This window comes from Somniosus microcephalus, chromosome 4, assembly GCF_052327205.1.
Source record: "Somniosus microcephalus isolate GS21.2 chromosome 4, FLI_Smic_1.0, whole genome shotgun sequence".
Taxonomy (NCBI): Eukaryota; Metazoa; Chordata; class Chondrichthyes; order Squaliformes; family Somniosidae; genus Somniosus; species Somniosus microcephalus.
In genome coordinates, this window is record NC_140990.1 from 63714783 (window position 1) to 63731885 (window position 17103).

The 17103-nt window shown below is 46.6% G+C and overlaps 1 protein-coding gene across 1 annotated transcript in view; it reads right to left on the bottom strand.

Moving 5' to 3' along the window:
- Positions 1 to 17103, bottom strand: part of LOC147119061 (uncharacterized) — a 39958-nt gene that overhangs the window by 6943 nt on the left and 15912 nt on the right. The window contains exon 2 of the mRNA XM_085984760.1: positions 795 to 1209. Coding sequence (XP_085840886.1) covers positions 795 to 1209 — 415 coding nt within the window. The remainder of the gene's footprint in view (positions 1 to 794; positions 1210 to 17103) is intronic.

Here is a 17103-nt window from a genome sequence, read left to right on the forward strand (position 1 = left end):
ATTCAAAATGATGAGGGGTTTTGATCGAGTAAGTAGGGAGAAACTGTTCACTCTGGCAAGTGGGTCAGTAACCAAAGGTCACAGATTTAAAATAGTTGCTAAAAGAACTAGAGGGAAATGAGGAGAATTGTTTTCAGAGGGTTGTTAAGATCTGGAACGCAGCATCTGAAAGGATGCTGGAATCAGGTTCCACAGGAACTTTCAAACGGTAATTGGACATGTACTTGAAGAGGACTAGTTTGCAGAGTTCTGGGGATAAAGCTGGGGTTTGGGACTAAATTGGACAGCTCTTTCAAAGAGCCGGCACTGACACGATGGGCTGAATCACCTCCTTCTGTGCTGTTAGATTCTATGATCAGTGTGAACACGCTGGTGTCCCGTAAGGCTCTTCAAACTTTTAAAGCTGTTCCCACAGTCAGAACATTTAAAGGGTCTCTCATCAGCGTGAACAAGCTGGTGATGCTTCAGTTCCCTGGCGCTTTTAAAGCTCTTCCCACAGTCAGAACATTTAAATGGCCTCTCATCAGTGTGAACAAGCTGGTGTCCCTTCAGTTCCCTGGCGCTTTTAAAGCTCTTCCCACAGTTAGGACACTGAAATGGTCTCTCATCAGTGTGAACAAGCTGGTGCCACACCAGATCCCTGGGGCTTTTAAAGCTCTTCTCACAGTCAGAACAGTTAAACAGTCTCTCAACAGTGTGAACTCGCTGGTGTACCAGCAGGGTGGATGACTGAGTGAATTCCTTCCCACACACGGAGCAGGTGAATGGTCTCTCTCCAGTGTGAACAAGCTGATGTGCCAGCAGGTTGGATGAATCAGTGAATCTCTTCCCACACACGGAGCAGGTGAACGGCCTCTCCCCAGTATGTACGTGTTGGTGTCTCTTCAGCTCCCGGGAGCTTTTAAATCTCTTCCCACAGTCAGAACATTTAAAGGGTCTCTCGTCAGTGTGAACTCGCTGGTGTGTCTGCAGGCTGGATGATTCAGTGAATCCCTTCCCACATTCAGAACAGATGAACGGCCTCTCCCCAGTGTGAACTCGCTGGTGTTGCTTGAGCTCCCGGGGGCTTTTAAAACTCTTCCCACACTCAGAACATTTAAACGGTCTCTCGTTAGTGTGAACAAGCTGGTGCCCCTTCAGCTCTCCGGAGCTTTTAAAGCTCTTCCCACAGTCAGGACAGTTAAACGGCCTCTCATCAGTGTGAGCTTGCTGGTGTTCCTTCAGTTCCCGGGGGCTTTTAAAGCTCTTCCCACAGTTAGGACACTGAAATGGTCTCTCATCAGTGTGAGCTCGCTGGTGTTCCTTCAGATCCCCGGGGCTTTTAAAGCTCTTCCCACAGTTAGGACACTGAAATGGTCTCTCATCAGTGTGAACAAGCTGGTGTCGCTTCAGCTTCCCGAGGCTTTTAAAGCTCTTCCCACAGTTAGGACACTGAAATGGTCTCTCGTTAGTGTGAACTCGCTGGTGTTGTTTCAGATGCCCGGGGCTTTTAAAGCTCTTCCCACAGTCAGACCACTGAAATGGTCTCTCCCCAGTGTGAACTCGCTGGTGTGTTTGCAGGTGGGATAAACAAACAAATCCCTTTCCACACACGGAGCAGGTGAACGGACTGTCCCTGGTGCGACTGCGCCGTTGAACTTCCAATGCAGACGGGGAACTGAATCCCTTCCCACCATCCCCACCTTTACCCGGTTTCTCCCCGGTGTGACGGTGCATGTATCTCGCCAGGTCAGGCAATCAGCTGAATCCACGTCCACACACCGAACACGTGTGCGGTTTGTCATCGCTACGATTGCTGCTTTCTCCTTCCATGTGCAAAGGCCGATGATATTCAGGTCCGGATGAATCGAGCGACTCTGTCAGATCTTGACGTGATGTTTGGTCTGAGCTTCCCGCCTGTAACTGCTCCACTTCTATAACCCTGTAAATTGAGATCAGAAAAGGATCAGAGGCAAACTGTTGTTTAATTTTCCTCTTTCCGAACCAAGGGACAGTGAAGCTGATTTTCAGGCTCCAGCTGCTGCACAGGTTGGTTGAAAGGATCAGCAGTAATGGCGACTGTAATACCCACAAGCCCCGGCGCTCCAGGAAGCGCTCTGTTGACTCTGAGTCCCGCGCATGTGCTCATGGCCCCCCGCGCTCTCCCTCCTGCTCCACAATCGCCCATCCCGATCTGTCCGCAACGCGCATGCTCAGCGTACAAAACCCCGCGGTTGGAACACCGGGCGCGCATGCGGAGCCGCAACATCTGGTACGTGTGCACAGCTCAGGTGGGGGCGAGTCGGTGTTTCGCCTCAGCCGCCAGGGAGGTGCGCATGCGCAGGACGACCCAACATTCTTCCTGTCAGCAATCACTCACTCGTTTCTTTAATAAAAACAGAAAATGCTGGAAATACTCAGCAGGTCAGGCAGCATCTGTGGAGAGAGAAACAGAGTTAACGTTTCAGGTCAATGACCTTTCGTCAGAACAGCTTGTTCTTTAGTGTCAGCCAGTGACTCAGTTGGTAGCACTCTCGCCTCTGAGTCAGAAAGTTGTGGGTTCAAGTTCCACTCCAGAAACTTGAACATAGAAATCGAGGCTGACACTCCAGTGCAGTGCTGAGGGAGTGCTGCATTGTCGGAGGTGCCGTCTTTCGGATGAGACATTAAACTGAGGCCCTGTCTGCTCTCTCAGGTGGATGTAAAAGATCCCATGACACTATTTCGAGAAAGATAGGCTTGTATTTATACAGTGCTTTCATGACCAGCAGACGTCTTGAAGTGCTTAACAACCAACGAGGTACTTTTGGAGTGTAGTCACTGTTATAATGTGGGAAAGAGCAGGGGAGTTATCCCCGGTGTCCTAGCCAATGTGTATACCTCAATTAACATAACAAAAAGATAGATTATCTGGTCATTATCACGTTGCTGTTTGTGGGAGCTTGCTGTGCTATTATTGACTTCCGCGTTTCCTACATTACAACAGTGACTACATTTCAAAAGTACTTCATTGACTGTAAAGCGCTTTGGGACGTCCGGTGGTGGTGAAAGGCGCTATATAAATGCAAATCTTTCTTTCTTCACTGGCCTCACCAGCGACCTCTTCTGGCTGTTGGTTGATTGACAGCCGAGAGTCCGCGCATGCGTACGCGGGACGGCGGTTTGGGCCGAGTCCGGCACAGTGACCACTCCCGGTCACCAAGGGTAATAACCGTGCATGCCCAGAGGAGACCAACTCCCCTCCCCCACTCGGAGCTGCGCCTGCGCATTCGGATCCTGTCGGACGGAGTCGGCGCGGGGCATTCTGGGAAAGGCCTTGGCGTCGATTCCAGAGTCGCGATCGGTGACACAAAATGAGTTTTCTCCGCTCCGATTGGGTGGAGAATCGCGCGGGGTGGGGGGAGGGGTGGATCGGGAGAGAATAAAGAGAAATAGAAAAACCTGAGAGTCCGCGAGGTTCCGGACCGAGCGGCGTCAGTTGGACGGTACACGTGATCTCCTCGGGGACACGTGACCCGGGCCCACGGCCTGATTGACGGGAGCTTCCGACCAATAGGGAGCGAGCGGGGCGGGGCTGGAGGAGCGAGCCGGCGGTGGGTCCTCCAACCAATCGGGGAGCCCGAGGGGCGGGACTAGCGCCGGCTGATTGTCTGATCCGCAGGGCAGCGAGTTTCTCCAGTCCCTTGTTCAGGGCCCGGGGCCAGGGGAGGCTGTGGGCCTTTATTCCCCTTATTGGACACAAGGCTCTTTGTCTCACAACGCACTGGCTCAGGTTTTAATAGAGACTTTTTAAATTCATCAATAAAAGCAGATAAACCCCGTGCTTCTGTGGCACAAACTTTCTAATATTTTATAGAATCATAGAATGGTTACAACCTTCTCTGCTCTAAGGAGAACAACCCCAGCTTCTCCAGTATATCCACGTAACTGAAGTCCCTCATCCCTTATCATTGGAACCATTCTTGTCAATCTTTTCTGCACCATCTCTAAGGCCTTCACATCCTTCATAAAATGCGATGCCCAGAATTGGACACAACACTCCAGATGAGGCCGAACCAGTGTTTTATAAAGGTTCATCATAACTTCCTTGCTTTTGGACTCTGCCTCTATTTATAAAGCCCAGGATCCCGTATGCTTTTTTAACCGCTTTCTCAACCTGCCCTGCCACCTTCAACGATTTGTGCACACATACCCCCAGGTCTCTCTGTTCATGCACCCACTTTAGAATTGTACCCTTTAGTTTATATTACCTCTCCTCGTTCTTCCTACCAAAATGTATCACTTCGCACTTTTCTGCGTTAAATTTCATCTCCCACGTGTCCGCCCATTCCACCAGCCTGTCTATGTCTTCTTGAGGTCTATCACTATCCTCCCCACTGTTCACTATACTTCCAAGTTTTGTGTCATCTGCATATTTTGAAATTGTGTCCTGTACACCCAAGTCTAAGTCATTAATATATATCAAGTGGCATTGAGTGTTGTGCGAGTTTGGTAAGTGGGAGAAAAGTCATTTAAGTGTATTTTGTGAATTTTAGTGTGTTAAAAAGTTAAGTATTTGAAGTGAGTTTAATTTTTTAGTGTATATTAAACTGCCGGGGATTTTAAACCGAAAGTAGAATCCGGGTATAAAAGGGGCGGGACTAGTGCTGCTGCACAGAGTGCTGTGGCATTGAGTGCTGCGAGAGTTTGGTAAGTTGGAGAGTTCGGGCAAGTGGGAGGTGAGGGTGTGTTTTTTGCTCTGTTTTATTCCCCACTCCCAGCCTTAGACAGCACTGCGGAAGCGGAGCAGCGAGACGAGTCAACCAAACAGGCCCCACAGACAGTATTCAAGGAGGAGGCTGGTGATCAGCTGGTTGGTTGGTTTTCTTCCTTCTCTTTTATACCTTTAAGTTGGTAAGTCCTATTGAATAGTGGTGTAATATTCTCATCTATATCGGGGCAGAGGGTCTTCATAACTAATAATAAGAAATTTAATTAATTACATAGATATGGGTGAACAGGTGATGTGTCACTGTTGCGAAATGTGGGAGCTGGTGGACCCCATTGAGGCTCACGGTGATTACATTTGCGATAAGTGTTTGCTGCTAGAGGAACTCAAGCTCCATGTTAAAGAGCTTGAGACTGAGCTTCAGACACTGCGACACATCAGGGAGGGGGAGAAGTTCCTGGACTCTATGTTTCAGGAGGTGGTCACACCTATGAAATTAATTAATGCAGATGTAGTCCGTGGTCAGGGACAGGACGGTGTGACTATGAGTGAGGCAGGTACAGGGATCCAGCAGGTAGTGTTGAAGGAGCCGCAGCCCTTGCTCTTGTCAAGCAGGATCGAGGTTCTTACTCCCTGTGAGGGCGGGAGCGGGGACTGCAGGGAGGATGAGCAACTTGGCCACAGCACCATGGTACAAGGGGCCATTCAAGTGGAGGGAGTAAAAAGAAATGTTGTAGTGGCAGGGGATAGTATCATTAGGGGGATAGATAGGGTTCTCTGCAGTCAAGAGCGGGAGTCCCGAAGGCTGTGTTGCCTGCCCGGTGCCAGGGTTACGGGCATCTCTTCTGGGCTGGAAAGAAACTTGGAGTGGGAGGGGGTGGATCCAGTTGTCGTGGTCCATGTTGGTACAAATGACGTAGATAGGACAAGGAAGACGGTTCTGTTAAAGGAGTATGAGCAGCTAGGGGTCAAATTAAAAAACAGAACCTCAAGGGTAATAATCTCTGGGTTATTACCTGAGCCACGAGCGAATTTGGCTAGGATAAATAAAATTAAAGAGTTAAATGCGTGGCTCAAAGACTGGTGTGGGAGAAATGGGTTTTGCTTCTTGGGACACTGGCACCAGTACTGGGACAGGAGGGAGCTGTTCCATTGGGATGGACTCCACTTGGCCAGTGCTGGGACTAGAGTCCTGGTGAATCATATAACTAGGGCTGTAGAGAGGGCTTTAAACTAATTAGTGGAGGGGAGGTTTCTAGAGAGCAAATAATAGAAATGACAACGGAGAAGGTCATAGACTTAGGTAGCAGTGGGGGAATTAAAAAACAGAACGTGCCAGGAAGGGACAGAAGGTATGGAGTAAAAGGTAAAGTACTAAAAAGGGAAAAAACAGGAACTAAGTGTTACAAAACATATTTGAAAGTTCTTTATTTGAATGCATGTAGCATTCGTAACAAAATGAATGAGTTAACGGCACAAATAACTACATATGGGTATGATCTTGTGGCCATTACAGAAACATGGCCACAGGGTGACAATGACTGGGAATTAAACATACCAGGTTATTTAACAATCAGGAAGGACAGGCAGGAAGGGAGGGAGGTGGGGTGGCTATGTTAATAAAGGAAGGAATCACTATAATACGGAAAAATGATATTGGGTCAAAGGAGCAGGATAGTGAAACAGTTTGGGTGGAGATAAGGAATAATAAGGGGAAAAAAACACTAGTGGGCGTAGTCTATAGGCCTCCGAACAGTTGCAACTTTGTTGGACGGAGTATTAATCAGGAAATAGTTGCGGCTTGTAATAAGGGAACAGCTATAATTATGGGGGATTTTAACTATCATATTAACTGGACAAATCAAATTGGGCAGAGCAGCCTTGAGGATGAGTTCATTGAGTGTATTAGGGATGGGTTTCTTGAGCAGTATGTAACTGAACCAACCAGGGGGCAAGCAACCTTAGATTTGGGCCTGTGTAATGAGACAGGTTCAATTAAAAATGTCCTAGTAAAGGATCCCCTTGGAATGAGTGACCATAACACGGTTGAATTCCATATTCAATTCGAGGGTGAGAAGGTTGGATCTCAAACAAGCGTGCTAAGCTTGAATAAAGGAGCCTATGAAGGTATGAGAGCGGAATTGATTAGAGTGGACTGGGAAGATAGATTAAAGGGTAAGATGGTACATGATCAGTGGTGTACATTTAAGGAGTTATTTTACAACTTCCAAAAAAAATATATTCCACTGAGGAAAAAAGGGTGTAAAAGAAAATATAGCCATCCGTGGCTAAGTAAAGTAATTAAGGATAGTATCCGACTAAAAACAAGGGCATATAAGGTAGCCAAATCTAATGGGAGGATAGAAGATTGGGAAGTCTTTAAAAGACAGCAAAAAATAACTCAAAGATTGATTAAGAAAGGGAAGATAGAGTATGACAGTAAATTAGCAAAAAATATAAAAACAGATAGCAAAAGTTCCTATAGTTATATAAAAAGAAAAAGGGTGGCTAAAGTAAATGTTGGTCCCTTAGAGGATGAGACTGGAAAATTAATGGTGGGAAACATGGAGATGGCAAAAACACTGAACAAATATTTTGTATCAGTCTTTACAGTAGAGGGCACTAAGAATATCCCAACACTGGACAAACAGGGGGCTCTAGGGGGGGGGGGGGAGGAGCTAAATACGATTAAAATCACTAAGGAAGTGGTACTTGGTAAAATAATGGGACTCAAGGCAGATAAATCCCCTGGACCTGATGGCTTACATCCTAGGGTCTTGAGGGAAGTGGCGGTAGGGATTGTGGATGCATTGGTAATAATTTTCCAAAACTCCCTGGACTCAGCAAAGGTCCCGGCAGATTGGAAAACTGCTAATGTAACACCCTTATTTAAAAAGAGTAGTAGGCAGAAGGCTGGAAACTATAGACCTGTTAGCCTAACATCTGTGGTTGGTAAAATGTTAGAGTCCATTATTAAGGAGACAGTAATGGGACATTTGGATAAACATAATTAAATAGGACAAATTCAGCATGGTTTCATGAAGGGGAAGTCATGTTTGACAAATTTGCTTGAGTTCTTTGAGGAAGTAGCATACAGGGTGGATACAGGGGAACCAGTGGACATGGTGTATTTAGACTTCCAAAAGGCATTTGACAAGGTGCCACACAATAGATTATTGCTCAAGATAAAAAATCACGGGATTGGGGGTAATATTCTGGCGTGGGTGGAGGATTGGCTCTCTAACAGAAAGCAGAGAGTTGGGATAAATGGTTCGTTCTCAGACTGGCAATCAGTAACTAGTGGTGTTCCGCAGGGGTCAGTGCTGGGTCCCCAACTCTTTACAATCTATATTAACGATTTGGAGGAGGGGACCGAGTGTAACATATCAAAGTTTGCAGATGATACAAAGATGGGAGGGAAAGTAGTGAGTGAGGAGGACATAAAAAACCTGCAAAGGGACATAGACAGGTTAAGTAAGTGGGCAGAAATTTGGCAGATGGAATACAATACTGGAAAGTGTGAGGTTATGCACTTTGGCAGGAAAAATCATAGAGCAAGTTATTATCTTAATGGCAAGAAACTGGAAAGTACTGTAGTACAAAGGGATCTGGGGGTCCTGGTGCACGAAACTCAAAAAGTTAGTATGCAGGTGCAGCAAGTGATCAAGAAGGCCAATGGAATGTTGGCTGTTATTGCTAGGGGGATAGAATATAAAAACAGGGAGGTATTGCTGCAGTTGTACAAGGTATTGGCGAGACCGCACCTGGAATACTGCATACAGTTTTGGTGTCCATACTTAAGAAAAGACATACTTGCTCTCGAGTCAGTACAAAGAAGGTTCACTCGGTTAATCCCGGGGATGAGGGGGTGGTCATATGAGGAGAGGTTAAGTAGATTGGGACTCTACTCATTGGAGTTCAGAAGAATGAGAGGCGATCTTATTGAAACATATAAGATTGTGAAGGGGTTGGATCGGGTGGATGCAGGGAAGATGTTCCCGATGATGGGTGAAACTAGAACTAGGGGGCATAGTCTTAGAATAAGGGGCTGCTCTTTCAAAACTGAGATGAGGAGGAACTACTTCACTCAGAGGGTGGTAGGTCCATGGAATATGCTGCCCCAAAAAACTGTAGAAGCTACATCATTACATAAATTTAAAACAGAAATAGACAGTTTCCTAGAAGTAAAGGGAATTAAGGGTTATGGGGAGCGGGAAGGAAATTGGACATGAGTCTTGGTTCGGAATGGTCATGGCCCTGTGGGTAGTGGAGCGGGCCCAGGGGCCGTGTAGCCTGGTTCTGCTCCTACTTCTTGTGTTCTAATTCTGTGTTAGATTTCAGGAGATGGTTTTATTCCTGTTGCTGGCTGGGGTGGAGATCGCCTTTACAGAAGGTAAGTACTGTAGAAAATATAGGGGCAGAGTGATCTCCTGGACGAGTTTCGATCGCCTAGATGGGCCGGAGAGGAATTTCCCAGATTTTTTCTCCCAAATTGGCCATTGGGTTTTTTATCTGGTTTTTCGCCTCTCCCGGGAGATCACATGGGTTCGGGTGGGATGGAGAGTGATAGAAGATTTGAGGTTAGGATCAGATCAGCCATGATCTTATTGAATGGTGGAGCAGGCTCGAGGGGCCGATTGGCCTACTCCTGCTCCTATTTCTTATGTTCTTATGTTAAAGCAGTGGTCCTAGTACCGACCCCTGGGGAACACCACTGTGTACCTTCCTCCAGTCCGAAAAACAACCATTCACCACTATTCTCTGTTTTCTGTCACTTAGCCAATTTCGTATCCATGCTGTCACTGTCCCTTTTATTCCATGGGCTTCAACTTTGCTGGCAAGCCTATTATGTGGCACTTTGTCAAACGCCTTTTGTAAATCCATGTACACCACATTAAGTGCATTGCCCTCATCAACCCTCTCTGTTACCTCATCAAAAAACTCAATCAGAATCAGAGCGGTTTCTGGGGCGCGGGGAATTGTGGGTGCTGCGGCCGCCATTAGTCAGAGGCTGACGGGAAGAGTTTTATTGCAGGCTGACGGAAGTCGGTTCCTGGCCGCCTGTGTAGGTCTTTTTGTTGCTTCAGTTTGAGCTGGAGTGGAGATAGAGGAGAAGCTGCTGGGTTTAACACCCAGTACTTCTGAGCCCAGGAGGACCCAACAATTTCCAATGTGAGACTGTCAAGGGAGGTGGATTCTGGGGGAGATTAGGTTGCTAAGCAGACACTGTTCGCACAGTGTAAAAGAGTATTGTTTTAGGAACAAGTATTTTTGTAAAGGCTTTTAATCTGTTTTACATACAGATTTTAAAAATTAATTCTTGGGATATAGGCATCGCTAGCAAGGCCAGCATATATTGCCAATCCCCAGTGTCCCGTTGAGAAGGTGATGGTGGGCCTTCTTCTTGAACCGCTGCAGTCCGTGTGGTGAAGATACTCCCACAATGCCAGGTGTTACCAGATTTTGACTCAGCAACGAACGGTGATATTTGTCCAAGTCAGGATGGTGAATGACTTGGAGGGGAACTTGGTGGTGATTGTGTTCCCATGTACCTGCTTCCCTTGTCCTTCTACGAGCTGGAGGTTGCGGGTTTGGGAGTTTTTGTCAAAGTTGTTGTCGAGCTGCAGATGTATAAAGTCTCTCTCCTTTGACCCCTCCCACTCCCACCTCTCTCTCTCTCTCCTCCCATAGAGGCCAGAGTCATGTGTAGGCCCAGACCAGGTGGCAGGTTCCCTTCCCTGAAGGACATCAGTGAACCAGTTGGGATTTTACAACAATCCGGCAGCTTTCATGGTCACTTTTTTCTGGTGCCGACCCCACAAATGACCAGATTCATTGAGCTCAATTTCACAACTTGCCTTTGTGTTTGTGTGTTCTCTCTCACGCTCCCTTTTCCTGTTTTAAATTAATTTTACACGTATTAGAAGGGGAGGATTTGAAGAAGGGAAACTCAAACAAAACATCACATCAAGATCTGACAAGAGTCACTTGATTCATTGGGACCTGAATATCATCAGATTTGAGCATGGAAGCAAAAAGCACCGTTCACAGCAGGGAGAAACCGTACACGTGTTCTCAATGTGGACGAGGCTTCAGTCGATCATCTGGCCTGTCGAGACACAAGCGCAGTCACACTGGGGAGAAACCGTGTAAATGTGGAGACTGTGGGAAGGGATTCAGTTACCCGTTTGAGCTGGAAATTCATCGACGCAGTCACACCGGGGAGACACTGTTCACCTGCCCCGAGTGTGGGAAGGGATGCACTCATTCCTCTGCCCTGCTGAAACACCGGCGAGTTCACACTGACAAGAGACCTTTTAAATGCCCGGACTGTGCTATAAAAGTTCCAGGGAACTGACGTGTCATCAACGTGTTCACACTGACGAGAGACCGTTCAGGTGCTCTCACTGTGGGACTGGGTTCAGGCGAACATCTGACCTCACTGTACACCAGCGCACCCGCACTGGGGAGAGGCCGTTCACCTGCTCTGTGTGTGGGAAGGGATTCATTCAGTCATCCCAGCTCACTAAACACCAGCTTGTTCACACTGATGAGAGACCTTTTAAATGTTCTGACTGCGAGAAGTGCTTTAAAAGCCAAAAGGATCTGCTGACACACCAGCGAGTTCACACTGGGGAGAGACCATTCACCTGCTCCATGTGTGGGAAGAGATTCACTGATTCATCCAACCTGCTGAGACACCAGTGAGTTCACATGTGACTGCAGAGGTTGGATTCTGCTGTTATTGCTGCTGTTAATCATATCCAGGACTGAACCGTGTTCATTCTGACAGTTGGGGTTTGTTTCTGCTGATGTTAATAACCCCTATAAGTGAGCTAGAATTTAATATTCTGGATAATATTCAGGAGACGTCTGCACTCTCAGGTGGATGTAAAATATCCCATGGCACTATTTCGAAGAAGAGCAGGGGAGTTATCCCCGGTGTCCTGGTCAATATTTATCCTTCAATCAACATAACAAAAAAAATAAGATTACCTGGTCATTATCATGTTGCTGTTTGTGGGAGCTTGTTGTATGCAAATTGGCTGCCACATTACAACAGTGACTCCACTTCAAAAGTACTTCATTGCCTGTAAGTGCTTTGGGATGTCCTGAGGTCGTGAAAGGCGCTATAGAAATGCAAGTCTTTCTTTTATAAATGTCAAATAATCAGCTTTGTTTTAAACACATTGTTGTAGATTTTCTTCTTTCCCACCTGAGTGTTTAGCATCACCTGGCTGGAGCTCAGAAAGGACAATCTGGGGGAGGATCGTACGGCGGGAACAGAACTTCAGCCTGGACACAGTCCTTCAGGGCCACACTGAGAGGGACAAACGGCACTTTGGTCTTTCTCGTCTCTCTTCACTGACAGCAAAGTCCCCGTGTGGGTTAATCTCGAGGCGTGTAAGAAATGTTTCCCAGCCGCTCCCTTCCATGGTTCAGAGCTCCTAGGCATGGAACAGAAGGATCCTTTACAACTGTGTTTAGAGTCAGGAAGAACAACGGTGAATGCTGGAAACGTGCTGTCAAATCAGCGATTGGTGTAAAACTGCGGTCTGCTCCTGACTGAAAGTGACACGGCAGGTTTAAGTTTCTAGTCTAAAAATCACAGGTAATTATTCCACGAAGATTTAACATGATTGTGTGACAGTCCTGAGTCTACTATTTTAAGGCAGGCATTAACCCATTTAATATAAACCCGTTTAAAATAAATTGGTTAAAGCCTACATTAAAATAGCAGACGGAGGAGTTCACAGGAGCCTGTTAACTGCTGGTACAATTATACAACAGACATTTGATCGCTAGATAAAGAAGGACCTGCAGCGTGTTTCCAGGAATTCCCTGTTTTATTGATGTGTGTGTGTTAGACACCAGGATAACTAAAAATACATGACCGTAACATCCACGGGGGTACAATCCCGACAGTTACTCTGGGATCACTCGCACTGTGGAACTCCAGCACTGACCCTGCTGAAGGTTGTAGGCTCAGGGAGTGGGGCCTCCAGGAGTGGACGGTAAGAAAGCTGGGTTTTATTAGATCAGATTTAATATGAAATAGAGTCATAAAAGTAAAGTCTTCCTAGTTTTATGTACATGTATGTTTAATATGAGTAAACTTTGTATTAAAGACCCGTGTCTAGTGAACTATTAGCTTGTAATCACCTCAGACAGAACAGGTTCTAATTATCCCTTTTAAGCTGAAACAGACCTCGTGTGAACAGAACCAGCAGAGCGGAGAACTCTGCCTGTGTGGACTGAGTGGAACCGTGAAGGCCATTTGTTTCTTGAAATGCCCCAGTAAAAGCAAACTCTGATATTGTTCTGACTCGCAGATTCCTCGTAGCTCCAATGAAAAGGAAGCAGTTACTCGATGAACCCTAAACAGCCATCCAATGGAATGCTTTGTTTGATAAATGTCTTTCAGCTCAATGGTTTGATTGGCCGAGGTAACCAGGGTCACATGGGCTGTACCTAATTGGGCTTTAAATACAGGAACAGTTTGCAGCTCAGGTCAGAGAGCACCCCGGGAAGAAGAAAGCTGACGGCTACAGCCGAGGTGGAACATCCTTCGGGCTGTCCCTGGAGAGGGAGCACGCGGTGTCCACCGGGATGCTGGAGGCCTTCCGTGACTGGTGGGCACCGGAGGAACTGGAGTCAATTGTCAACATCAGCAACAGTATTCGGATCTGATTTAATTATAATTGGGAGTTGATTGTGCCCCTTTAAAAAGGGGGCTCTCTCGGTAATGTGACATCGATTGAAGACAATGTCATTCTAATTGGCATTTTAAAAGAGTCGAACATCCTTTCGTGCCTCTCAGTCTTGGCAATTATCAAAGTCTGAGTTCATGGATACAGCTTCTTAGATTATGAGTCTTACTATAGAACTGCAGTATTGTAAATATTACAATAAATATTCTTTTGTAGAATCTCCCATGTAAATATTTTGCACTGATTTAGTATAGGAGTTGTATTACTGTAGAATCTACATATTAAAATAAAGCCTGTGCTCAGGGGGATTAAGGTGCGTGGAGTGTTTCATTGGAGATCTCGAACTCAACTTGGAATAGCGTAAAAGCTCATGAGGATTGTAAACAACTTCAGTCTGACATACACTGGAGATTGGTGTCAGTGACTGTGGGGCTGGTTTATATCAGACAGGAGGAGATTGGTGGCAGTGATTGGGGTTAAGAACATAAGAAATAGGAGGAGTGGGCCATTGGGCCCCTCAAGCCTTCAATAAGATCATGGCTGATCATCGACCTCAACTCGTGCTTGACTAATCTGGAATTTTTTGAGGATGTAACTGGTAGAATAGATAAGGGAGAACCAGTGGATGTGGTGTATTTGGACTTTCAGAAAGCTTTCGATAAGGTCCCGCATAACAGATTAGGGGCAAGGTACTGACTTGGATGGAGAACTGGTTAGCAGACAGGAAGCAAAGAGTTGGAACAAACGGGTCTTTTTCCGAGTGGCAGGCAGTGAGTAGTGGGGTACCGCAGGGATTGGTCCTAGGACCCCAGCTAGTCACAATATATATTAATGATCTAGACGAGGGAACTAGATGTAATATCTCCAAGTTTGCAGACGACACAAAGCTGGGTGGGCATGTGTGCTGTGAGGAGGATGCCGAGAAACTCCAGTATGATTTGGACAGGTTGGGTGATTATACTGCATCTGCCATATGTGGATAAATGTGAGGTTATCCACTTTGGTGGCAAAAACAGGAAGGCAGATTATTATCTGAACTGCAGTAGATTGGGAGAAGAGAAAGTGCAATGAGACCTGGGTGTCCTTGTGCACCAGTCGCTGAAGGTAAACATGCAGGTGCAGCAGGCGGTTAAGGCGGCAAATGGTATGTTGGCCTTCGTAGCGAGAGGGTTTGAGTACAGGAACAAGGATGTCTTGCTGCAGTTGTACAGGGCCTTGGTGAGACCACACCTTGAGTATTGTGTGCAGTTTTGGTCGCCTTATCTGAGGAAGGATGTTCTTGCCATGGAGGGAGTGCAGCGAAGATTCACCAGACTGATACCTGGGATGGCAGGAATGACGTATGAGGAGAGATTGGATCAATTGGGCTTATACTCGCTGGAGTTTAGAAGAATGAGAGGGGATCTCATTGAAACTTATATAATTCTAACAGGACTAGACAGACTAAATGCAGGAAGGATGTTCCCGATGGCGGGGAGTCCAGAACCAGGGGTCACAGTCTAAAGATAAGGGGTAAGCCATTCAGGACAGAGATGAGGAGGAATTTGTTCACCCAGAGAGTGGTGAACATGTGGAATTCTCTACCACAGAAGCCAATTCATTAAATATATTCAAGAAGGAGTTAGATATATTTCTTAAGGCTAAAGGGGTCAAGGGATATGGGGAGAAGGCAGGGACAGGGTATTGAGTTTGGATGATCAGCCATGATCTCATTGAATGGTGGAGCAGGCTCGAAGGGCCGAATGGCCTACTCCTGCTCCTATCTTCTATGTTTCTAACTCCACTTTCCCGCCCAATCTCCATATCCCTTGATTCCCCATGAGTCCAACAATCTATCGATCTCAGCCTTGAATATACTCAAAGACTCAGCATTCACAGCCCTCTGGGGCAGAGAATTCCAAAGATTCATAACCCTCTGAGTGAAGAAATTCCTCCACATCTCAGTCTGAAATGGCCTACCCTTTATACTGAGACTATGACTCCTAGTTCTAGACTCTCCAGCCAGGGGAAACAACCTCTCAGCATCTACCCTGTCAATCCCCATCAGAATCTTGTATGTTTCAATGAGATCACCTCTCATTCTTCTAAACTCCAGCGAGTATATCACACAGGAGATCAGTGTCAATGCAGTGAAGTCTCTTGCAGGGTTTATCCCTGTGAAAATTCTGCTGGATAATCAGGAATGTGGGTACTGGGGATCTCCTGTGTAAATAATTGCAGAATCACAGAGGGATCTTTACTCGGGCTCTAACCCGTGCTGTACCTGCCCTGGGAGTGTTTGATGGGACAGTGTAGAGGGAGCTTTACTCTGTATCTAACCCGTGCTGTACCTGCCCTGGGAGTGTTTGATGGGACAGTGTAGAGGGAGCTTTACTCTGTATCTAACCCGTGCTGTACCTGCCCTGGGAGTGTTTGATGGGACAGTGTAGAGGGAGCTTTACTCTGTATCTAACCCGTGCTGTACCTGCCCTGGGAGTGTTTGAACCTGCAAGTTAATAAGACGAGGCATTAGCTAGAATCTTACACCCTAAGTCTCTCTGCTCCTCCACTCCTTTCAAAGTTTTACCATTACATGTACATTTCCAATGTTTTTCTTCCTCCTAAATCTATCACCTCACACATCTCCAGTCTGAAGAACATCCATTAACCACTACTCTCTGTTTTCTGTCCTTTACCCAACTTCCTATCCACGCTGCCTCACTCTCTTTAATACCGTGAGCCTTAATTTGATCAACAAGCCTCCCGTCCGTCACCTTATCAAACACCTTTTGACAATCCATCTAAACACCCACTGCATTTCCTCCCTCACTGCACCGAGTGCGACCCCAGGCCCGATTATAAAAACAGTGAACATTATCCACCTGCCTGCGCCCTCAGCAAAGGGGCCCCACACCAAACTCCAGGACAGACAGGAAGTCAGGGAGCATCTGTAAATGGAAGAGACATGGTGACTGGTCAGAGAGCGTCTGTAAATGGAGGAGAAATGGAGACTGGTCAGGGAGCGTCTGGAAATGAAGGAGAAATGGTGACTGGTCAGGGAGCATCTGTAAATGGAGGAGAAAAGGAGACTGGTCAGGGAGCGTCTGGAAATGGAGGAGAAATGGTGACTGGTCAGGGAGCATCTGTAAATGGAGGAGAAATGTTGACTGGTCAGGGAGCGTCTGGAAATGGAGGAGAAATGGTGACTGGTCAGGGAGCGTCTGTAAATGGAGGAGAAATGGTGACTGGTCAGGGAGCGTCTGTAAATGGAGGAGAAATGGTGACTGGTCAGGGAGTGTCTGTAAATGGAGGAGAAATGGTGACTGGTCAGGGAGCATCTGTAAATGGAGGAGAAATGGTGACTGGTCAGGGAGCATCTGTAAATGGAGGAGAAATGGTGACTGGTCAGGGAGCATCTGTAAATGGAGGAGAAATGGTGACTGGTCAGGGGCCTTTATTCCCCTTATTGGACACAAGGCTCTTTGTCTCATAACACACTGGCTCAGGTTTTAACAATCGGTTTACAGGGAATAGTGAATTGAAAATTGCAAAACTGAGATTGTTAGAATTACACAGGATATACGGCACAGAAACAGGCCATTCGGCCCAACCAGTCCATGCCGGCTTTTATACTCCACTCGAGCCTCCTCCTGTCTTTCCTCATCTAAATCTATCAGCATAACCCTCTATTCCCTTCTCCCTCATCTGCTTGTCCAGCCTCCCCTT